The sequence below is a fragment of the Anser anser genome (genome assembly GCF_964211835.1).
Source record: "Anser anser genome assembly, chromosome: 2".
Classification (NCBI taxonomy): Eukaryota; Metazoa; Chordata; class Aves; order Anseriformes; family Anatidae; genus Anser; species Anser anser.
Genome location: NC_139721.1, coordinates 5,561,963 through 5,586,819, shown reverse-complemented (window position 1 = coordinate 5,586,819; position 24,857 = coordinate 5,561,963). Strand labels below are relative to the sequence as shown.

Below are 24,857 nucleotides of genomic sequence, written 5' to 3'. Positions count from 1 at the left end.
GTTCTCCCTACTGCACTTTTTCCCTCCAGGGGTCTGACCTTGGGCTTTCCTTTACCAAGGTGCCAGGTTCTTTTCTGCTCCATCTTGCAGGACATCCTTCCTCCTGATGCTGATCGCTGGCTCATCAGGAATGTCAGTGCATGATTAATGTCCCTCAGTCAAATTGTTCCCTTGTGCTTTCTCCATACAGTTCATAATCCAAAAAGTAAAATTACAAGAAGTCCATACTGTCAACATATGATCCCCCTAGAGACCCAGCATATTATTTTCGTTTTTAATTTAGACAAACCCCAATGAGAATACTGCACAGTCTTGAATCAAGGTACGTGAGGAATTCAGAAGTTAGCCTGCAAATCTGCTTTGTAAAGCAACTCGGACAAGCACAGTCTCCTGTTCATCCTCTCTTCAGGCTTTTCCAACCAGTTGTTTCCATTTCACAAGTCAGAACACAAAACTCTGGTTGTGACTTCCAGGTGTAAACAAAATGATGAAGTTAAGCAGTCTTTTCTTAATTCAACCTCACTAGCTACAAGGTGTTGAAATGAAAGCCCAGAATCTGATGGACTCTATTAAAAGTGCCGGGCTTGGGATGTAGGAGGCAATTGAGTGGCTGATGCAAGGATTCCCCAGCAGAGCTAGCTCTGCAGGTACCACACCAAGGACTCCTGATGGTCTCTGCTGGATGCTCACCCCCATGTCTTTACATTCAGTAGTACTGAAATCGATCTCACAGTGAATGAAATAGTTGGTAGTGGATGTTTGCAGATATTTAAAGGTTTTTTCCTTTTTTTTTTTTTTCTGGCAAAAGAACAATACAGGTTCATGCCATCACGTCCCTCTCCCTCTGAGATACTTGGCTGCCATTCTCATAGCACCCAACATCTGTAACAACTATCCCCACACCAACTCAGTGGGAATATGAGGCAGGAAAGGTGGAGGATAGATACCTGCCAGAAACTCTTCTTCCGTGAACACCTCGTTAATCCAGGCAACACAACTCAGAGTGCTTCAGCTGATTACTTTAGGATGGTCTAAATCACCCTCTCACATTGGAACCATCAAAATGCAGGTGCCACAGCCCGATTCTGAATCTCACTGCAAGACTGAGTGTGGGATTCAGGTACCTAGACATCTCACATCATTTGAGGTGCTCCATAACCTCCCTCAGGGATGCCTACTGCAAATATAGGACACCCCTTGTGATAACCCAGCCATGCATAGGCATCAAGTCCTGCTCCAGAAGCTGCCAAAACAGACTGTAGCAGGGCAAGGCTTGGAAAGTTTCCACTTTAAAAGACTAAACCATCAGTAAACGCTATTTTTTTTTAATTGCCCATAATTTAAGAGCTGTGTTCATCTCCCAGCTGGTTTTGCGCTCAGAGTAAAGACCTTGGGCTTAGCTGCTGCAGAATTTTTATTGCATCTCTGGAAAAACACACACATTTTTGTCCTGGGCAACGTAGTCTTGCTTTGATTACACATTTCCAAATAAACATGTGGAACGGAGTTCAACCTTAGACAGTTTAATTATCCCATGTTAACAACAAGAGGTGTGAAAGGGACAGCTCAGGAAAGCAGCATCAGAAGGCTGTCATGAGAAGAGCCTCTCCAAAGACAGCGAAGAAGGAAAATAGTCCATTCCTTGTTACAGTTCCAAGAAGAAGCTAATTAAAAGCAGTTTAGAATGCAAGTATAAATTGTTAAATAATGTAACATGCAAAATTATTTTCCCCAAATGAGTCATTAAAAAAAAAAAAACTTTAAATTATTTACTTGACAGGCAAAATATGTGATGGAATAATGGTCTGTTTGCTATAATTGCAATAATTTACACATTTATTTAAAAAAAGAAAAACTCCCAGTGACATCAAAAAAAATGCACGTACCATACCATTAGCACCTTTGTAATATGTAGATAATGCATTAGGGAGACAGACAGTGTAATTTTAACAGTATGTCCTCTCTTACCACAGGGCCAGCCAGAAGAAATCCAACAGTAATAAAAGTGGATCCTTGGGTTTAAGCCTCAGACTCACTGAATGGACTTTACAGTGATGTATCAAATGCTTTGTTTCAGAGCCAGGAACACTGAGATGCAAAAGACACATCCTCATCTTGTTCGAGAGTGGTTGGGGGAGCAGCCACAAGCACCATCTCCTCCCTGTCTGCCACCGCCTGCATCCAAGGCTGCCTTGCAAGGTGTTCATGAGACACATGCTGCAGACCCAGATCAGGACAGACAAAACACGCCTGCCTGTCACCTTCCTGCACACACAGGCACCTGCTCAGGCACGCAGGCATCTGCACATTTTGGAGGGCAGCTTCTGACCATGCCCAGGGCTGTACTTACACATTTAACTGTCTGCCCAGATGGCAGATCTAATTTGGAAAGAAAATCTCAGGCCACCTTTCCAAAGACTGCAAATGGCCATGAACAGACTGAGGCAAAAACTGGTGCAGATTTTGCTGCTGGAGTTTGTAGGGCAGGAATCCTGCACACACATCCTTCCTTTTTGTCTTTTTATTTTATTTTATTTATATATTTATTTTCAGTTGACTTAAGGCACAGTCATGCAGGGCTTGCTTTTGGAGGACCAGCAGCTACATGAACTTCCCTTTGATGACTGCGCCCATAGCACTTGGGTGGCTATAAGGATCAGTCCTGATCTGGGTCTGCAGCATGTGTCTCATGCTCCTCACTACCAACAGATTGTGCTTGGTAAATGCCATTTAACTGGCTGGAGAGGAAATGAGGTTTAAGAAAAAGCAGGGAAATGGCATCCACTAAATTCAGAGCACAAAAGCAAGGCTGTCTCTGGGAATGGACTGAACAGACAACCACAAAGTAGGGAATATGACAGAGCAAAGGGAGTTAGGCTGGATCCCTTTTTCAGGGTGGAGAAATTGCATAGCTCTAGTCTGTGACTAGCCCATGCAGTTCTTCTAATTGCTACTGAAGGTGCAGGTGTGCCTCAGTTTTGCTAACACAGACTCCTGGCAATGACTCTAAAAGACTTACAGATGAAAAAGGTTATCCAAAAACAAAAAAAACAGCCCCCCCCCCCAAAAAAAAATGAAACAAAACAACAAAACACAAGAAAACAACAATAAAACAAAAAAAAAAAACACACAAACAAACCCACAAAGAAACAAAACACCAAGATCTCCTTTATCTAATTATACAATTAGACCCTGAAATTTGTTTAACAGAACATCATTATGTATTTACCCTTCACATGGTATACTGAATGTATTGAAGTCTATGTCATGCATGGCACATACAAACATACGATACAGAGTCTGACGAGTTACCATCAGGACAGGAGCTAAATGTCACATTAATATGGCACAGATAACATGCTTGACCTCCAAAAAACCTGTTCATTGTCATATTTATTCAAAATGATGGCTCATGCTATATTGGGAGGTATCTCTTGAGTGGGAAGCCTGTTCAATATCCCCACTGGAGGGATGAAAACTGGACTAGGAAAAATGATGCTGTTAAATATGATGTGATCAAAATGCTTGCCTAATATTGAAATACAGCGAGCTGGCCTAAGATGAAGTACAGCAACATATACTATTGAGAGTTACTAAAAAGCAGTGAGCTTTTCACATCATGATATTTTCACTTTGATTGGTCTTTCCATAGCGAGAAATACAGTAAAATCAAATCAAAGAGATTATTTGCATAGGAAATAGCAAAAATATCACCACTGAGATCTACAAGGGAAAGACTTTGTTTAACCCTGGCAGTGAACATGCTATTTAATTTCATTATTCAGTAAAGCAGAGGCAAATTTTATCTGCTGCTGGGTAAGAAAAAGACTCCAAGTCTGGCAAATAGCTAGCTCTGGGATTTAGCCACAGTCTCTGATTCTGGGAGGGTTATAGACAGCTGTGGTTTCTGGTTGGCTTAGCCAGCTTGGAAGCACCGTGCCATGTGGTGAACATGCCAGCAGGGCAGGGGGCCTCATTTCTGTCTGCAAAATACCTGATGAGATTTCCAAACAGATTCAGCGCTTAGCGCCTGTATCAGGTTCATTACTCTGATCCCTCAATACAAACTGCTTTGTGCAGAAGAGTTTTGGAAATGCAGCTCCTTTGCTGGCACGTACGTCCAAGGTCTGATCACCCTTCAGATCCACACCTTTGTGTATGGGCAAGTCTCAGAGGGTTAGACCAAAAGTGACCAATTATAAAGGTCTTCTCAGACTCCTTCCCCTCTTTATTATCTCTTTATTTATAATTTTAACAATTAGCTGACAGGGAAAAAGGACCCATGTTTGAGTTCTGGCTTTTGCTCACAAACGCAATGTCCTCTGGGTTTCTGAATACCGATTTGTTCTGACCTTTCCATCAGAGATCAGCACTCTCCTAGGCCAGCCTGTAATCTCTTACCTGCCCTCTAAAACACACCCCAGCATAGTTATTGTCGTGGTGGATCATTCAAAGCAGTGAAGCTGGGTCAAGCTTGGCTTCCTGAGGTTTTTAACGTCAGAAGATGTTCTGTGCTTCACTGGCAGATTTCTTGGGTGACGCAGTGGTAGGGAATTATGTGTGCACTGACAATGAAAAGCAGATTTGGCAACACTGAGCTGATGGAGGACAGCATCACGGCTTTTTGCAGAGGCATCTCCCTGGCAGAAGGAAGATAAGCTCCATCTAATATATACATACCCTCTGATTACTGAAATTCTTGTACAAGGAGCAGTGAGAAGCTTTAAATCTTTTTTTTTTTTGGTTTCTTCATTCCATGTGGTCCCCAAAAAAGTGGCTTCTATAGGGTTCAGATTCATTTATGGGCAGAAGAACATCAAATTTAACAGGGAGCTTCCAAGGAAAGTCCATAACTGTCTGTCCGTTGTGAGCTGAGTGTATTGGAGACATCTTACCCAGCTTTGGCATGACCTTGCCTTCCTCCTCTCCATGTGGATGGCAGCTAGCACCAACAATCCTGCGATCAGCCCGAGTCTCACAGTTAATGCCCTGGGCTGCACAGTGAAGGATTTGATTTCAGTTTCAAGGGTGAGGGGTAAAGCTTTGGAAAGAATTAACATCATAAAAGAAAAAAATGTGGTATCTGAACGGTTTTGCATAAACAGCTACACAATGCATCAATGTTGTATGTTCTTCAAAAGAGAATAAAAAAACCACTTATTTTTAATGTTTTAATATGCCCTGGTGTTAGAGAAAACAAGAAAAAAAATCACATATCACATCAAAGATAATAATAATAATTATTATTAATAAAAATAATCTGACCGACCGGCAGCATTTGTTGGCCTTAGAAGGCCTCCCATGAAAGAAACACAGTCGAAGACATCTGATAGCTCTTGGCAGGCTTGATGAATTCAAGTTTTAAAAACAAGTCTGGGGATGCTCCCTGCATGCTAGGGCCCTTTGACATTGGCGGGCCTGGCAGCCAGGCTTGCGTAGTAAGCGCACTGAGTGGGGTCACACTGTCCATTGGCTCCTGGAGGTCCCTGTGGGCCCATGAGACCAGGCAGCCCAGCTTCACCTTGAGGGCCAGGTGGTCCTGGCATCCCATCTTTGGCATAGCCAGGCTCCCCTGGAAGGCCTAAAATAAAAAAGAAATGCCCTTGGTGAGTGGCACCCCTGGGGTACTGTACTCAGCAGTGCAACATCACAGGAGATGACGGTGCTCCCACACGGGATGCAGGCATCAGCCTTCACTGTTTGGGGTCTGGCTGGCACGTATCTACAAGGATATGGCAAACATGGCTCCTCTGAATGCAAGATTTCCACCCTGTATGCACAACTCTACTATGCTTTCACATATGTAGAGTTTCCACATTGTTATGCTTCAACAACGTGGGTTGTTGAAGTTGTGCAGCTGCACAGGCCAACAAATGACACACAGTCCCCACAGAAAGGTGCTGAGGATGGGAAAATTTGAGGCAAGAATTAACTGTGGGAGATATTTAATTTGTATGAAATATGGTGGGTCCATTCTTATTTTAAGGCAATGCAGGACCAACATGCCCAGTGCAGCCTGTGAAGTTACAAACTTTTCCCATAGTTTCTTCTCCCAACAAAACAGGGTGAAGGCAAAACTGATCAATGGCTCCTAATTATTAATTAGAAACAAAACATATGTGCTGCTTTTTTTTGTCAGCAAAGATAAATCACGAGCTGGATGCCTGAGACACAGGTGTTTCACACAGCCATTTAAGCTACCTGGATCTCTTGGTTCTTCTTGGTCACAAGAAGATTCTGGCAAGTGCAGATACGGCACTTCAGTGTGTACCTAGCATTTAAAACCTCACTTTGGACTTGTCCCAAAGGTCAGTTAGCCAAGCTGTTACCGAGATAGGTCATTGTTCTTGTCACTCACACTGAGGAAACAAAGGTGACCAGATGTGATGCTAGTGTCAGATTTCTCCCCTTTGGGCCACTGGCTACAGAAACTGTGTACGCTGTTATTTATGTTATCTTGATCATTTATCTGATGTAGAAGAGCCCTTGTCTTTGTGACTGTTCTGGGTGATATGTTTTGTGGGGCTTTCTGAATAAACATACCTGGAATTCCTGGAGGACCTATTTCACCTCGTTGGCCAATGCCAGTATCTCCTTTCTCACCCTTTGCTCCTCTTTCTCCTATAGAGAGGGGAAAAAACAACAACAATAAATTTATGAGCATTACCTTAAAGAAAAATTCTAAAGTATTCTTTATTACTTTTATTCTTTTATTACTTCTAAAGAATACTACCACAGGTCTTCCATCCACACTGAAGCCAACATATTTGCTAAAAAACAGTTCCTAATTATGGTCACTGCTCTGAGATGGGGCATAAGTGGGAATGAAAACCTGACCCACTCCAGTTATGGTCAGAGTTAGAACACACACTCTGCAATTGCTGGTCACATTCACAAAATCTGCTTTAAAAGACTGAGGCTGCTTCTAACATGACTTTTAAGTGCCACTTAGAGGCTACTAACAGGAGACATGAATACCAAAGTTTTTAAGCAAGTCCAACTTGTATCACTGCAACATCTCAGTAAGTCTGCCCAAGGCAAAGTAAGACTATGATACAAACTCAGACACTAGAAAATCAGAGGATACTCAAATATCTGGTAAGCTATGGGATGATTTTATTAAAAATAAATAAATAAAGGTTTTCAGAAATTATTATTTTTATGAAAAAAACAAAAAAACAAACAAAAAAAAACAACATAAAAAGCTTAACCAATTTGAAGCATTAATTTTTCCTTTAAAAATACACAGAATAAAAGCTTTTTTTTTTTTTTTAGTTTGCTTCATTTCAGAGAATCACAGAATGGCTTGGGCTGGAAGGGACCTTGAAGACCACCTTATTCTAGCCTCTCTGCCATGGGCAGGGACACCTCCCACCAGACCAGGTTGCCCAAAGCCCCATCCGGCCTGGCCTTGAACATCTCCAGGGACAGAGCACCCACAGCTTCTCTGGGTAGCCTGTACCAATGCCTCACCAGCCTCTGAGTAAAGAGTGTTTTCCTAAAAGTAATCAAAATCTACTCTTTTTTAGTTTAAAACAATTACTCCTTGTCATATCTAAAACCATCACTTCTTGTCTTATTGATGTCCTATAATTTCCTAGCTCTTCACCAGAACTGCTCGTCACTCATCCCCTCAGCATACTCCTGCTACCCGTGCCTACACTGAAGAACATATGGTGGACACATCCTGTTATCGGACTTCCCAAACGTATCAAGGTTTGCTCACCTTTGGGCCCAACGGGGCCAGGTAGCCCTTCAGACCCAGTCTGTCCGGGCCGGCCAGGCTCTCCTGGGGGGCCAGTTCTTCCTGGTAGTCCTTCTTTCCCAGGGGGACCAGGAGGTCCTGGTCTGCCATGGGATGCTTTTACATGTGCAGGCTGTATCTGAGCCAAGAGGTAGGCTAACTTTGCTGTGAAGAGAGGAATGAAGGGGTTTGTTAGACCAGAAGGTCAGCGCTCCAAGAGATGGAGAGCCAGAAACAGTAGTCCAGTAAAGTCCATGTGTTGTCACAGATCAAATTTTTAGGGTCATCCATTTGTTATCCCCACATAATCCTTCCCTGTTAGCAATGTCGGTGCCTCACTGGACCTTTCTAGATGATTTGAGCCTTATTTTCTCCACAGTTTCAAACCTCTCCTGAATATCATGCCGAATCCTAAACACTTCTCTCTGTTCCTTGTCCACCAGGGATCTAAAATACCCTTTCCTTTAGTTGTACAGTTGGTGGACTTCTGTAGAACTGTGATAATTGCTGATCCGAAAAGAAGGATCTGTTTCCATTGCTTCTGCCACCAAGTGAGATGCTACATGGCTGCTCTGTAAGGAGAAAGCTTTCTTTTCTTGTTCTGGGCTGTTATACATGTGGAGTGAAAGCCAGTGTACCCATCTCTGCCTCTGAAGTCAGAAGCTGTAACTAAGGCAGCTCCCTGTGTCAGCATGTTCTCTGATTTCCATGCAGGCACATTGCTTGTGGCTTCCAGATTCAAACCCTAAGCAGCCTTGAGGGCTCTTAAGACATACTTAGCATCACAAAAACATCCTACAGAATGAAGGGAAAAGGGTTTTCTATGTTGACTTCAATGACGCAAAATCTTGACTGCTTTTAGGCTGCAGTGGAAATTGAAGTCTGAGAGCATGTAAATAAACTCCTTCAAATAAATCACCTCATTTCACCATGATCTCTGGAGTGGAGGAAAATTCCCATGGATATGTTTCAGCTGCTCCAAGAGCTGTGTGAGAAGAAGTGCTACAGCTTTGCAGTTCACTGTCAATAGTGGTCTGCAATTCGTATATTTTGAGAGAAAAAGCAGCCTACATTCACCCTGCACCCTCTCCTCATACTGGTGGGTATTGAGTGTCACAGCCAGCAATCAGGAACATTTCTCCTCCAGCTGGAACCTCAAAGCAAGTTTACCAGGGCTCATAGTCCCTCTGTGGGCTTCTACTTTGTTTACTTTCTCTTACGAGGCCCCAGATGAATCTGTTTTAATGTGTATCTTCTTTTATCCTACCATCTGAGCTCACGCATCTGCAGGAATGAGTCTACAAGAAAGCTGTGTTGGGAGCAAAAGCCATGTTGTGATTAGCACAGGCAATGTCCTTGGGCTAAAGAGGGGAGAAAATCCCTGCACTGCTGCTGGGAACATCAAGCCTGGAGAATGGTAAACCTTGCTCAGCACGTTTCATTTTACCTTGCCTTCCAGGCAAGCTTGTTGCAACATCGCCTTCCACAAGCAGGAAAGGTTCAGCTGCGGTTATACCACCGCAGCTATGGAAAGTATCTTTCATACTCTCAGATCTATCTGCTGGCTTCTCAGAGCTGATTACTTACCATCTAGCTGCTTAGCTAATTCCTCTTGGACGAGTCTTCTCAAAGTCTCTAGAGATGGAGGTTCCCCCTAGGGAGTAATAATCACAGTAATAATAAGACATACTAATCACAGCCAGGGGATGTATAAATGACACTTTCGATGAAGGGCTTAGAGGGTTGCATTTCTTCACCCAACGCATACACAGGGCTGTAGGGACTGCCTTGAAGAAGGAGAACAAAAAGGGACTCAGAGCATCCACAGTTCCCACCTGGCTGTCAAGCTGTAAGCAGGGAGCCTGGCCAGAGGGCTCAGTTGCTCATTTTCCTCTTCTCCTTCCTAGATAAAATCTCCCGCCTATACACTAACAGGGGAAGTAACAGAAATTGAATCAGGAGACTTCCTCTGCTCCACTAGGCCATAGTGGACAGCCTACCTGCTTCCTCAGCTCTGCACGTTTCCTTGCAGAGAGAAGTACGTGCGCCTCCAGAATAGTAAAGGAGAGGATCTGGACTTGGTATACACACTGATACTGGATGCATCCCCTGCTGACAGGCCTTATCTCAGCAGAACAGAAGCCAATTTACACACACGATACTCATTCTTCCAAGCATGCACAAGGTTTTGCCTGATTCCAGGCCGTTGAAGGGAGACAGAGATGGGGCTGCCTGGACTCGGTTCCCTGCACAGCCTCCAAGGAACAACATCCTTTATCCCCTCTCTCAGCTCCTTTTGTGCGACAATGCTGTTAAACAGCTGTAGCACCCATTAAAACTCAAACTTATGTAAACAACAACGCTGGGTGTCCAACTGGAAAACTGATGAAAGCATTCTTGGTAGACTGGAAGGAGAATATTCTTGGCTGAGGCTTTCCAAGACTATAAAAAATGGTTTTAGGGTAACTAGATGCTTGTATTTGCACGTTTCACAAACTCAGAAGAATAATTTTAGCTGTATTTCAAAAATAAACCATTCTGAACACAAAAGATCAAATACTTTCCTTTATAATTTGTAAAGTAATACGTTTCACTTGAAAAACACTTTTCATTTTTTGGTTAAAATTATTCTTTCAATTTGTGACAATTTTGAAAATATTGAAAATATTTCTGATCAGCCTAAAAATGGCACTCCTCTGTGAATGAACTATTTACACGAAAGTGTTGTTTTTCCCTCAGACTTATCCTTTTAACATATAAGGATGCAGACTGTGCCCTCTGTTTATAAAAACTTAACGAGGTCTTCTGAACCAGAAATTATTCCTGATTAAGAAATGTAGATTTTATTAAATAGCTAACAGACCTTTCAATTTTAACTGATAAAAGTGCTGATAAGTATGGAGTTGATCCATTTGCTGCCTCCTTCACAAAGTAAATTTTGTATGAGAAAGAGATGTTTGTGTTGGTAACAAAAAAAAAAAAATTGTCATTACTACTAACTACTTGTGACAGCTCTTAGTGAATATCCCAATAAGTAAACATGATTGTGGAACATAATTAGAAGGCTTACATATTATCTTTTGAAGTTTTAACCCTATTAGTTTCATTAAGTCTCCATAATCATCACTGGATAGCATCAAATCTCTCTGTGCTGTTGAGACATGAAAAAAATGCTTTGTCTAAAATTTACCCAGCCTTTACATTACAGATTACTTTACTGTTTATTCCCCCCGAGGCAGTCTCAAATTCATCCTCAGGATGGGCATAGCAGCTTCATTAGTGTCAGTAGTTGTTTCCATTCTTCTACATACATTACCCTCAGGCACTCTCAATAGCTAGATTGTTTCCCGTTAGAAAGAAAGGGAAAAAAAAAAAAAGAATATTAAATGAAAATGGGATTTCATGAATTCTGATGAGCTGACTACAGGATTTCCAGGAATAGAGCAGTGACCTTTCCGCGGCTTAGTGTTTTGTCTCTCATAACAACCAGTAGCAGAGGAAGGCATAAGACCTCTATATGAAATGCTATGCGTTAACACCCGTATAGGAAGAAGCTTTTTCAGATTCCAGGTACCCATGGACATAGTCTCATGACCTGATTAGGCTTTTAGAGATAGAAGGAGTCAGGGACTGGCCTTGGCTACAGGTCTGAATTGCTCAGCTCTCTTGGAGTCCAATCCAACACCCTCACAACAAATCTCTACGATACCTTACAGTTCTGCTTTATATGTACAAAGAGATAGGAGATAAAAACGCTGCCTCCCCATTGTAACACATCCTTGCTCAGGTTTCTGTCAGCCTTACCGTAACCTTAGGAGCTTTCCTGATTGTACTGTGGCAGTAAAATTACCGTACGAAGCCCGTATCAGGCAGCCTTACCCTTGGTCCTGGAAATCCTGGCTGTCCTGGGGGACCAGGAGGTCCAACCTGCCCCGTGTCTCCTGGTGGTCCATGGGGACCCATCAGTCCTGGATGACCTTTATGACCAGGTATCCCAGGTTCACCTGGAGGGCCCTTTTCTCCTTGAGGACCCTTTTCTCCTTTGATGCCAGGGTCTCCCTAGGCACAAAAACTGACATTACCACCACGAAATAAAAGGCAAACTTCTGAGTTCCAAGCACAGCAAAACACAAACAGCTGAGCTGGCAAAGTTACTGAATACAACATCTGGTGCATTACAAATGATCCACAAATTATTACTGACGCTGAATGATTAAAGAGAGGGCTGGGAGGAAAGGGGGAGCATAGCAGATCTCCACAGGCCACACTTCACTCTTAAATGACCCCTTACCCTGGCCCCTACCTCAGAATAGCTGTTTTTATTTCAATGTAATGAAATAACTAATAATACTCTCCAACCTACTCTGTCTCCTTTGGAGCCAATTTCACCTGGTTTCCCTGGTGCACCCTGCAACAAAATAAAGGTGAGCATGGAAAAGTTATCCATAATAACAGTAAGTAATAAAGCGCATGCATTCACAATGATTCTTGCAACCTGGGGAAAATACATTTCCCTGTTGGTCCCACAGATCCCTGAGAGCTCTTTGTTTGCTCCCAAATATCAAAAAAAACAAGAAAAAAAATCAGTTTTTTGCAAACCAGGTAGTATCCTTGATGTTTTTTCCTGAGACACTAGCACTGAAACAACCAGGATTTTAACCTACCTCTTTTCCTGGAGGGCCTTTTTCTCCTGGATCTCCCTGAGAAGTAGAGAGAGTGGATTTATTACCGTACTGCAAGGACTTGGAGGACCAACCTTACCTATTAACCATGAGTCTCACTTTCTATCTAAAGCACAAGTTTTCTACCACACAATAGTGGGTTTGGACTATTTATTGTCAGCCTACTGCTATAGGTCATTCCTGGAAAGGCACATCCTATTGAGAAAGGATTTTTAGAAAAGCTATATACCATATAACTGTTTGTAAATAAAAGGAAAGCACATCAACAGAACCAGCTGAGATCAGGACAGATATTTTATTGAAAATACATTTCTGCTTTCAGTAAGTTCTATTTCTTTTTCTTATGGATCTTTCCCAAAGCTTCCTAACCTTTACTTAGGCTGGTTTAGCTTAAGCAGTGCCAACGTTATAGATATAACTATCTAAAGATGTAAGGGATGCATATTTGGTAAGGAGAGGTATCATCTTGTATCACAGCAGCTGAGATAATGGATAGAAAGTCAGTTATAAAGCAACTTCCAGCTTGAAATCTTGCCCGTATTTTAGAACTGTATCAAATAAACTCAATTTAAATAAGCACCCCATCAGGATTTTTTTTTTTCTATACTCTGCATTTAGAAAGTGATAATAAAGCAGTACAATCTTTGCATTTCAGAAAAAAAAAAAAAATTCACTGCAGTCCTGGAGCGCACTTATGGAAACAAAGCAAACATTAAACTACAGGTTGCTAAAATTCTGCCCACATTCCCATATCATGAGTAGATGGATTCATCTTTACAATCCATTTACAATTCACACACATGATCATATCTCTAATGTGTGTATGCAGATGATATTTTTCCATAACCTGGAAATATGCAGAGTAACTTCCACTTTGCTAGCACACATCTACGTATGCATGAGCAATGTAACTAATCACAGATGTGTGATCACATCAGCTCCAAATCAGGCAGCATCAGACCCACTTGAGTATTCCTTAGGGCCACTTCTGCTTTAAATGGCCACTGTGTTTGCTGCCTTAAATGAATTTTCCAGAGAAATATTTTTCTCCTCTTTTCATCACAAAACTCCCTTTCCAATCATTAAAAAATAAAAAAGGAAGAAATTCTAGATTCACATAAAAACAATTAAAATCTCATTTTGTCACACTAGAGTTAGAAATGAAAATATTTACCTAGTATTCATCTTTTCTGCCCTTCTAGTGGAATGTAGTAACATATTTTGCTTGCCTCGGAAGGGCTAAAGACAATGGATTTCAAAGCTGTGATATTTTCATGTGAATACTATTTTAGATCAATTTGGAAGATATTCAAGTGTTTTAATTGCAGTTTACCTCTGTTGCACATAACAAAGGAATTTTCCTGGGAGCAGCAAATATCAAGAATAGCTGTATTACTAAGACTTCTGGATTTAGCCCTTCTGGAGTTCATGCAGAGACATAGTCTGAGTAACTCAAACAACCCAAACGCATACCAAGAAGACTGTTAAACCATCCCAATTAATGCACACATTATCAGGGCTGACTGACAAATACCAATTCATTAAATGAGATTACAGTCATTTTCCCATAAAAATAACACCAGTTTTTGCAGACCAGTTTCCTTTGGAAGTAGAGCATATGGTTTCTGGTTCTGTGAGATCTCCTGCCTATGCTTTCTACCTAATTAAAGATAACTATGTCCCACCTTCATCAGCCCAACATTTAAAAACAGGTAGTTAGTGGCTCTAATCCATCCCCAGACATACTTACAGGTGGCCCTCGGGGTCCTATGAAGCCAGGGAGTCCTGGGCTGCCGTTCTCTCCTTTATTTCCTTTAGGACCCTTTGGACAGAAATGAGAGACACTAGCAGCCCTTTCTCCAACATCTCTTTTCCAGAGCATGCACTTACAGATACATTGGAATAGGCAAATTTCACTGTAGCAGCAGGGCTCCTAAAACTGACAAGGAAAGGAAGAACAAAGTCATTTAGAACAGCAGATTGCAGATACCAGGTCTGCATTATTAATAAGCTGTGTGGGGTCCCTGTGAAAGGATGAAAAGAAAGTGACAATTATGGAAGTGACAGGAGGTATGTTCAGCAGCTACTTCTGGTGCTGCATGGTTTCTAAGTTGTTGCAGCCGATGAAATGCCGTGATGCACAACAACAGGGAAGCAGTGCAGATGGTCATATAGCTCAAATCTGAGAATACAATTAACAGACAACAGCTACTGAGCTTCTCCTTTGCTCTTATTCTCAGGTTCAATTTAAAAACGTCCGCCTTTTACTTATCTCTTGTGATGTTCTGCCAAACTGTCCCATTTTCTTACAGATCAGGGCAGCTTAAATGCCAGTTCAGGAAACAGATCCATTTCACAAATACTTTTTTTAAATTCTTTTTTTAACCTTTTCTTTTCAGAACTTTCTTTGCCACCTTCTAGTTCAGGAAGTAACCCTTTTACTTAGAATGAAACCTGCCTTTATTTTAAGCTCATTTTGTGTCAAGTGAGTGACAACAAATCAAACAGGCACAAAGCACGTGGCTGTTGAGTATGCGGCGATTTGAAGCATTGCTAATGTCGCACAAAAGAGAAAAGTCTGGAGGCTTTAGGGGTTGGGCCTCACTGTCATATAGAGGCTTAAGCACGAGCACGGTGGAGCAGTATGGGCACTGTCAAACAGCAGATGCAAAAGGAGTAGGCTCCTGGCAGGTGTTGCCCAACGTCCCTGTGATATAAATCAGCAATGGTGAAGTAGTTCATAAGGTGGAAAAGAAACCCTTATTGTCACAATCATCTTTCTCACTTCTCCTTTTCTTCAAACAGAAATATTGGCTTGTCACACCACATTGCAAAGGAAATGGGTGCATTTCCAGACAAGGCTGGAAATAAATGGAGTAGTGTACAGCACAAGGAAACACTTCTCATAATTACCTTTGTGAAGGAGAGAGAATTCATTTTCATGACAGAGAAAGATACTGATGAGATGAGTGTCTGTTCTGCTGACCAACGCTGTCATTGTTTCCCCTTTCTCATCCATCTGACTTTATCCTTTTTCAATCTCTTATGTTATTTTTGGACTGTAAATCCTCTGGAGCAGAGGCTGCTTTAGTTCTGTGTTTGTGCAGGAAGCTGCCTGGTGAGACCCTGGGTCACCAGCTGACTGTCTAGGTAGGTAATGTGATAACACGATGATGATTAAAAGCTAACCCCCGTTTGGCACTCACGGAGCATTCCAGAACCACAGCAACCTTGTAAAACACATGGGGAGCAACCGAGAAAGCCAAAAAGCAGTAAGAATTGGGAGGAGGGGTTGGCACGATAAGAAGAAACGGAGGTTGAAAGGGCAAGAGCAAAGATCCATGGGGTAAGAGGCAACGGCAATGGTCCCAGCAAGGCAAAAAGAGACTGTGGCAAGGACAAAAAAAAAGCAGATTTTTGTCTGTGGGAAGGCTGGCAGACTGCACCGCCTGAACCCCACCGGTGTGTTCTCTTCTCCCCATGCACAAAGGTGTTGTTTGCTTCTCTGCAGCCTCATGGGAGAAGACATCCCAGCAGCAAAGCAAAACGTGCTCAGGGCACGACTTAGTGGCAAGGCTGAGGTTGCTTCATGGTATTGCAAGGGCTGAGTGCCACAAAGGTGAGCGAAGTCCCACTACAATTATTTTTTTCTGATTTCTTCTGTTATGGCCTTTTGTTTCGGTCTGAATTTACCAACCCAATGAGCTCTAACGCCTAGGTGGGCAAAGAGAAGGAAAAGCCCTGCACTGCAATAGGTGCTGGTGGACACAAAGGTTCATTTGTATGGATTTGCTGAATCCTGAACAATTTGCAGCAGAAGAACAGAGAAAAAACAACAACTGCTTTCTGTCCTCCTTACAGCCCTTCGTTACCACATTGTTCTTCCACACAGGATGCCCCCGGGGGATTCATTCTGCTCAGTGATCTTGGTTTACTGCCCACTGCCTGCTCTTTCCCCAAGCGCCTGGGGAGAATTTCTCCGCTGCTGCTGTTCCTCGATGGCAGCCTGCCAACTCCCCGAGGCCGTCTCCTTCCCTGTGACAACTCTCTGCTGGCTACACAGTCTCTGCTTGGCAAAATTAAATCAACTGGTAAAGACGAGGCATGCGAATCTTTCCTCCATACCAGGTGATCGATCATTTCCTTTTTTCTGTGAACACTTAACTTTGCTGATTAGAAAATATAAAAATAAAAAGATGACCCAGCTTGCATCTCAATTCCAGGAATATAGCCAAAACCTCTCTGATGTTGTGGCCAGACAAGGATTTTCAGGTCACCGACCTCTACCTTCAGACAAGGCAACTTGAGGTATTATAAGCTGCTATACATAAACCACTCCATCTATACTTCATCAGTCACCTCTCCTTGATGTAACTGCTTGCTGCATGAGTTTCCCGTTGTTGTACTTACTGGGTTACCTGCTGGGCCAGGCTCTCCTGCAGATCCAGGCAATCCATTCTTGCCCTAGATGAAAAGGAAAAGGTTTAGTGAAGTAACATATAAAGCGATCAATAAAAATATCCACCTGCTGCTATACCAGCAGAGATTTCTTTAACGTTGTCCAACCTCCTCTCTTGGGAGATTACAGAGTAAGGATTTCCTATTTTCAGTTGACCCCACAACTTCTGCATGCCTGACTGCATGGCTAACCCCATCACAGGACAAAAAGTCATTGCACTGGAGCTGATCATAAAGACCAGCCTTTTTACTGGCAATATTCAGAATCATACCTTGTGCTTTCTACTAAAGAAGAAACAAAGTAGAGGAAGAAAAAGAGAAACTGATACTTTGCCCCCCAACATATAAAATCCCAGGTAGCTCTTCTCCAAAGAGGAACACGGCTTGGGGTGGTAATTTCCTTCTCCTCAAACCTTTTTATTCATTACTACTGTTGTGAAGGGGCACGACACATTAATGACTAATGCCAGCAGTCCAGGAATAATGAGATAAATTACAAGGTAGACAGGAGCTCTCCATATGTTCCTTCAGTCTAATCTAACTCCCTACCCTCCTAACTTCAAGGGACCTGCCATTCCAGCTCCTAGCATTGCTGGCTGAATCAGCATTTTGCCCAGATATGGAACATGTTACAGAATTTGTTTCACTAGCATGTCTTCCCAGAAGGAAAAGAAATAACTCGTATTGCAAAATAATAAAGATATGCCTAGGTTCAGTGACTGAGACCTGAATCCAAATTTGGAAAGCTCTGGGTTTTAAAAGAGAATTGAAGAGCCTGTTAAATTAATAAAAGTAATTTCTCAGACATCCCAAATGACACTTTCTGAAATGTCAACTAAATTGCCATTTCTCCACTGAAGATGTAATAAAACTCTACATGTGTTCAATTAAACAAATCTTTTTCTTATAATTATGCTTTTTTGTCAGAAAAGAGCATGACAAAAATGAATGGTGTCACATGGACCCCAAATATGTCAAAGTGGGCACCTGCAGTTAGCGTCTACCTTTGAAAACCATATCCTCAGGCTCCTAAGAAGTAAGTGATATGTCAGGGGCAGGTCTGGAATATGAGCACTTCTGACACTGCAGTCCAGGAAGAAATCATTAATCTTTCCCACACAAGTCAGAAAGCAACAATACTTTGCGCTCCTGTTAGTCCTCATTGGTTGGTTTCCAGCAATATACTTCTGAGGTTTTTTTTATTTTTCAAAAAAAAGGTAGTGTTTTATCAAACATCACCCGGATCTTGCATAGCATTCTTCCAAACCAGAGTTCTGGGATGCAGAACATCCCCAGTAAACACAACGTATCTCCAGAAACTGCTTGTCAGGAGAGAAAACTCACCGGCTGCCCTCTGAGTCCTCGAGGACCCTGTGGTCCTATGGGACCGGTATCGCCCTGAAATGAAGAAAAACATTCTGGTGAGTGGGAAAGATCTGACAGGGAGGCAAGCAACCCATCATTTTAAAATGTTCCTATTAAATTATGCTGTTTGTGTATTAGGGAAAAACAGCATTAAAGAAAAGCTTCACTACCTCCTTCCAGGTAGTGGAAGACCACTCTTCTGAATTTTAAACATTTATCACCAAATGCAGTCTGATTAGAAGCAGAACCCATTAGTATCAGCAGATTTTAAAGCTGGATTCCTCAGTGACTGAACTACTTTGTTCTCTCTTGAGCAAGGCTTAAGACCTGCTTCTGTATTCTCCGAGGGGTTCCCCCAAGTCTACCTTCCGTTTTACTTTGTAGGGTACCATTTACAGCACAACAGTGTCCCAGTGATACTAGTGGGGTGCAAATGAGAAACCACTTCCCCAAATCCCACGGCAATGGCGTATCAGCCACCTGGCACATTGCTCAGCAGCTGCTGCAGGATCCTGCTTCAGTTATGCTTTCCAGAGACTTTGTTATGTGACTGCATTTGACGTTAATAATGTCAGAGGATCTGTTCGTACCATCTCTCTTTCCTCTGAGCAGCAGCGTCATTCCAGGAGTATTACATAGATTTTGGTTAAGCTATGTGTGCAGTAAGGTATGGCTTTTGCAGGGGAAGCGTGACGGAACCTGGCCCTGTGGGACCTGCAGAGAGAAGCACAACTCGGGGAGGTGTGGCAGAAAGCAGGTCCACAGCTATACAGTACAGCCTGGGATTTAAACAATACAGATCTCTCTGCTTTTCCAAAGATATACCTGACATTTAAGTGTCAGCAGCCGAGTGGTGATAAAGGCTCTCAAATTCCTCGTTACCTTAATGAGCTTTGCACAAATCATTTCCTGTGCACTGCTGCGGTAATTCGCCCTTTATGGCAATTTGCGGTTGTTTTTAGGGAGGGGTCACTGTGAATGAAATTTTTCATTTGTCAGGGAGAAGATTAATAGCTGCTCAAAACAGTACACTTACATCCTTCCCTGGTGGCCCCTCACGCCCAGCAGGACCTGTCGCACCTGGTTCCCCCTGCAATTCAGCAAAAAAGAAAGGGATATCAGCTCAAGGTCAATGACAGGCCAGAAACACCACTGCAAGTGTTATGGGGTTTCTGCAATATTGGACTGAGCTCAGTGATGACTCTTTTAAAGCCATTAAGAGCCTTGTACATCATACGTGACACACAGATTACCAAAATAACTTGGAAGTGTCTTCTGAAAGTGATGCACAAGGCACTGTTCTTGCAGATATGTAACTGCTAATGCAGTCACCAAAAACCACCAATCTATTCATGGTATAGAAACTATTGTAAGGAAGAAAAGATGAGGAGCTCTAGCAGTGGGTTGCTCAGCTAAGCTCCTCTAAGCAAAGCATTTTCTTTCCCCATGGAAAATCAGAATTACTGAGGCAGAAAGAAGTTCAGTTTTGTTTTCCACTTTCTACACTAAGGAGCATTTTGTACTGCATTGCTCAGAACTGAGAGACCAACTTCTTATGCAGAACTTGAGTTTTGGGCTTCTTGAGGCACTGGCAACTAAGCCAAATGGCTAGAAACATTTCTATCCTCATTTCTGTATGCTTGTCTCTTATCTTACTCTGCATGTCTTAGGCACTTCTGGAGGAGAGCTGATACTCATCCAATGGATACAGCAGGGTTCCTCAACTTGTATGTCAGCATTTGTACCAGTAGGATACAGTATGGAGGCATCCTGTGAATATTGCTCACAAAGGACTATCTCAAAGGGAGCATCAGAGGACGCAGATCTACCAGCCACCTTACCTTACCTGGGAGAAGAACTTCAGCAGAGGGAATGAAAACAGCTGCTGTGATTTTAGGCCGTAGAGTTGTGTTTGAAAACAGTCATGTTAAACACAGACCTGTCATAATTTTCACCTATAGCCCTAGAAAGGTCAACTTCAATTCACACAATCTTTCTCCAAAGGACCACAATGCATGCAGTGCATGTTGCTTACCCGGGGACCTGGGGGACCTGTGTCTCCTCTCTGTCCTTTGAAACCCTGCAAGAGAATGAAATAAACAATCGACCATTACCCTAACACATGAAGGAATGAGAATGTTCTGTCTAGAATGTGCACTTAATAACCTTCCCAGTTTTCCTGTGATTACAAGGGACTGGTCAACCTGGAGCTGCCATGTGCCATGCAGCAATTAGGTAGAACAATGTCACAGGGAGATAAAAGTCCTTTCCACAACTCCTTAGGCTGCAAGACCAAGACTATAGGGTATGTATTCATGGTATGACCAGCCCGAAGGTCATTTAGCCCTTTCATTTCATTGTCTCCCTCCTTTCAGGACACAGAAGAGAGCACAAGGGCCACAGCTGTGAGCAGGTGTCTGGTAGAAGGAGTGTCATGAGGTTATCTGCTTTAAACTCTAGGTGAGGAACCCAATGTCCTTCGGATTGCCCTCACCCAAGTGCAGGACCTTGTACTTGGCCTTGTTGAACTTCATGAGGTTCGCACAGGCCCACCTCTTAAGCCTGCCCAGGTCCCTCTGGATGGCATCCCTTCCCTCCAGCGTGTCGACCACATCACACAGCTTGGTCGCAAACTTGCTGAGGGTGCACCCAATCCCACTGTCCATGTCACTGACACCTGATCACATGAGTAAGGGTTTTCAACTGTCTGACAAAAGCTTCCCAGCTACAGTACAGAAGAGTTACCTACCGGTAAGCCTCTGGCACCCTCCTGGCCTGGGAGCCCTGGTTCTCCAGGTTTTCCCTACGGAAAACAATCATGTTCATGTTAACAAGGCTCTCAGGTCCATCCCTCTGCTGTTCAAAATTCTCCCTACTCTTCCCCCTTACATATAACACAAAGAATTGTGATTGCCTGAGGTTTCTCCAGCTGTGTCTGTGCCTGAGCGTGTAAGGACAGCAGTGACAGAGACATTCCCACACATGTCGATCACTGTCATGAGCACACCCTTTGAATTTCAAAGGCACTTGTACCTTTGGACTGATGCACCTTTACAATGTTTTTATTTCAGAGGGGTAATGCACACAACTGCAGAAATACCTTGTCAGCACCTACAAAATCAGTCAGCACACAGAAACCAGGTGTTTTGATGCAAGCACACAACTGTCTGCAGCTGTTGTGACAAGCACTGTTCCACTTATCAGTTCCCCTAAATAACTGGGGACCTGGCTCTTTACAGAAGCACTAAGTCCCATTTGGCAAAGAGGATGGCAATGCCAGATTCTGCAAGCACATTTCTTCCTCTAACAAATACAGTTCTAAGGAACAATATTAATCTCCTGATTTATTAACATTCCCTTTTGCCTGCTATATTAGCATTTCCTTTTGGCTTACAACTTTACGTCTCTTTTTCTTTTTTTTTTCCCCTCAATAAATGCAAGTATAGACTAAGTAGAGAACAACTAATACAAATCCCTTAATCCTGGATAACAGAACTGTCAGAGAGCAACCCAGAAAAGGCTTCTTTAAAGACAACTCCTCTAAACTTTTTATGCCCCATAATCTTCTACCTAAAAATTGGATCCCCAAGTTTAATGCACAACCTCCTTTCTCTGCAATATTTGCAGTAGTTGTAAAGGTGGAATCACTAGGTTTTTGAGTATTTATGGCAGCTGTAACAGTAAAAGAACCCAGTTTCTTTTCAAGATTGCTCGTACGTGAAAGTTATAAATTGCTCAAGACAATATAGTCCTTATGGTGTTAAAACAAAGATGTGCCAACAGATTCCCTGCCCCCACTGAGGAGTCCATAGATAGGCAGCTCCAAAAGCAATAACTGGATGTCATTTGTGATTGCCTGAGTGAAACAGCTTTAAATTACTTTACCGGTTCCCCAAGAGATCCTGGCTTGCCATCTTTGCCATCATTCCCAGCAATGCCCTGTTAATGAAATGCAAAGCAGGGTATAAGAAGAAGTTTATAGAATAGATTGGTAATTCTTTGTCAGTGTGAAAACTCACAATAGCACCTCTGCTTCATTGTGGCATTACTTAAGTTTGTCTAGCCCTCCAAAAACTCTGATATTTCTACAGTTCAGCCATGAACCTGCTCTTACCACACCACTGTAACAGCACAAACTGTTTCTCTCTCCCATATGGCAGTTCTACGGGGTTTCCTCCTTTTCACCATGCTAACAGCCTTAAAACAGGATTCTAAAAACAGCTGTTATAAATCATTATAAAAGCATTACCTTCAATCAACTAGACTGCTTTGCACTGGAAATAGTTCTGTCCCTATCTCTATTAGGCATAAAAACCAAAACAAAGTGTTGTACTAATGTATTTTCCAGAAGAGAAGTGTTTGTGCCCAAGATGCACTTGATCTTGAGTAAGTGCAAAGGAATTATTTAAACCATGGACTGAGATGAAGGTGGTATTCCAGGCTATGAATTCTCATGCTCCCCTACTGGAGCTATTAAGTGATTTTTCTGCTCTACATAAGAGTATTTATGCCAAAGAATGAGGAGGCAGATGAGGAACAGGCCTGTTTCACGTTGGTAATTAACACTTAAAGTGATCAAACACAGCACTCGTGATGTCCTGGATCAAACACATAGCACCAACATGACAGGTACCCTTTAAAGATCATGGACAGCTTCCAAAGCACCCCAGAAACGTCACCTGTGCTTATAAACAGTTAAATGTACTGAGTGGGAAGGGGCTGAACTGCACTCACTGGAAGTCCTGGCACACCTGGTGGGCCCTGTGGACCTGGAGGGCCATCTTTACCCTGGAAAGAAAGCAGAAACACCATGATTCAGTCAAGTCATTCAAATGTTTCTCAGATGAAGATCTATCACATGCTGCATTTGACAAGGGACCACTGTGAAAATCTGGTCTTGCAGCTCACATCATACCATATACGTTTTTTTTTTAATTCATTCCTGCTTAAATTGAGAAGTTTTCTTTTAAAGCGAGACATCCAGTATTAATTATAAGTTTTTACAGATGGAGAAACCACTAGAATCACCAGTATTTTTTTCTGCAGTTTAATTATATCTAACACTGAGTATTTAACTTCTTGCATGAAGTGTTCAGCCAGAAAATAGAAGGTCTATATTTTATATCTACTGAATCAGCAGTTATGAGAAGTGCCTCATTGACTGTCCCAAGAAAGAAATCCTCTCTTTTTCTACAGGAGTGACAAAAGCATCCAATGTCCTTCAAATTATTTCAGCCTTAACTCCTTTTTTAAAAGGGAAGTCCATGTAGTCTTTGTGCTCTCTGCTGGGAGTGCTCACTGATTTCACAACCAGAAATACCATTACTGGTCCCTTATGATGAAGTTCAAGCTGAACAGATGTGCAAAAGGTGTCTTGCTCATTAGGAAACCCTGCTCTAGAAATTAATCGCAGAATTACACAGTCCTAAATCATGCATTACTCCAGGATGGTTCATTTTTCCTTTTCAAACTTAAGTAAGCATCAATCAGACTGCAGTCAGATTACCCATCTCTCTCAGGGTTTTGTGATGCATTACCATAAAACAGCATCTGAACACCCTTCAAATAAAACAGCAGTAGCAAAATTCTTCATGGACTTCTTGAAGTTTATACCTACACTAGCATTTTCAGTGGTGTCAGGGAATGGTCTAAGGACCTGGGATCTGAGTAGTCAGTGCTATGGCATTCTTCCAAATGGTGCGGGCTTGTTTTGACAATCCCCAGGCACAATTCAGGTGTTATCCTGGGTCATGAGCCATCCTAACAGATTAAGTCATCCTATTATAGAGGCTACAAGATGTTAATAGCAAGCACAGATAGATGAGAGGTACAAAAACCTCCTTAGATGGTAGGCCAAGGGTGCACCGAAGAGGTCCCATGGACTGGGTTTTCTCTCCGGCTAATTTGGAGTTCCTTTTGGTGAGTAAACAAAACTTCAGGAACAGAGTAATCTGCTGCTATTTGTGTGGGTCCTACTTGCAGGTGTAGAGAGGTTTCAGATTGAATAATTTGGGGAGCTTTCAAAGAATATTACATCGGTTCCAGCTCAGCTTTACTTCACAGAGCTAAGTCTAGGTAAGGCTAGTGGTGTTAACACACAGCTTAGAGCTTACTATGTCTCCTGGGTTTCCTGCTGGTCCTATTGGTCCTGGTGCCCCATCTGGTCCCTAAACAGAATAAAGCAGAAACAACATGAATAATTAACACCTTTGGTATATTTGTGACTGCACTCTCTACTGCCCCGGAACTAGAAGTAAATGAAAGAGGAAAAAGGCACAGCAAAAGTTGCAGGATAAAAAATGTCTAGGGAAACATCACAATTTGCTCTCCTTTGACAGGGTCAGTTTTATTTTTCACTTTTCATTTGACCATGACATTCCATTCATGACTCACATGAGAGTGTCATGGGATAGTTTTAAGAGTTTTAATTCTACTGGACTATGTCTACAGCCAGGGCAGTAAATGTGCCTGTGTTACCAGTTTCTCCTAAAATAATGTTTCTTAAGACGAGCTTGCAGGACTGCAAATGACCCTCAAATGGGACCCATGTATTGTCCTGGTGACAAAGCATTCAGCAGGCCCTAGACACTGCTACCATCTGAAAACAG

The 24,857-nt window shown here is 42.4% G+C and overlaps 1 protein-coding gene across 2 annotated transcripts in view; it reads right to left on the bottom strand.

The window, feature by feature from the left end:
* Nucleotides 1–3,061: 3,061 nt before the first annotated feature.
* COL22A1 (collagen type XXII alpha 1 chain) overlaps nt 3,062–24,857 on the bottom strand; it is a 232,239-nt gene continuing 210,443 nt past the window's right edge. For both annotated transcript variants that reach the window (XM_083826393.1, XM_083826392.1), the window contains 16 exons: nt 24,363–24,416; nt 22,984–23,037; nt 22,135–22,188; nt 20,999–21,052; nt 20,285–20,329; nt 19,286–19,339; nt 18,229–18,282; nt 16,837–16,890; nt 14,177–14,248; nt 12,409–12,444; nt 12,108–12,152; nt 11,624–11,803; nt 9,332–9,398; nt 7,727–7,909; nt 6,544–6,621; nt 3,062–5,581 (listed from right to left, as the gene is read on the bottom strand). In XM_083826393.1, the coding sequence (XP_083682519.1) occupies nt 5,394–5,581; nt 6,544–6,621; nt 7,727–7,909; nt 9,332–9,398; nt 11,624–11,803; nt 12,108–12,152; nt 12,409–12,444; nt 14,177–14,248; nt 16,837–16,890; nt 18,229–18,282; nt 19,286–19,339; nt 20,285–20,329; nt 20,999–21,052; nt 22,135–22,188; nt 22,984–23,037; nt 24,363–24,416 (1,272 nt within the window). In that variant the 3' untranslated portion in view covers nt 3,062–5,393. The remainder of the gene's footprint in view (nt 5,582–6,543; nt 6,622–7,726; nt 7,910–9,331; nt 9,399–11,623; nt 11,804–12,107; nt 12,153–12,408; nt 12,445–14,176; nt 14,249–16,836; nt 16,891–18,228; nt 18,283–19,285; nt 19,340–20,284; nt 20,330–20,998; nt 21,053–22,134; nt 22,189–22,983; nt 23,038–24,362; nt 24,417–24,857) is intronic.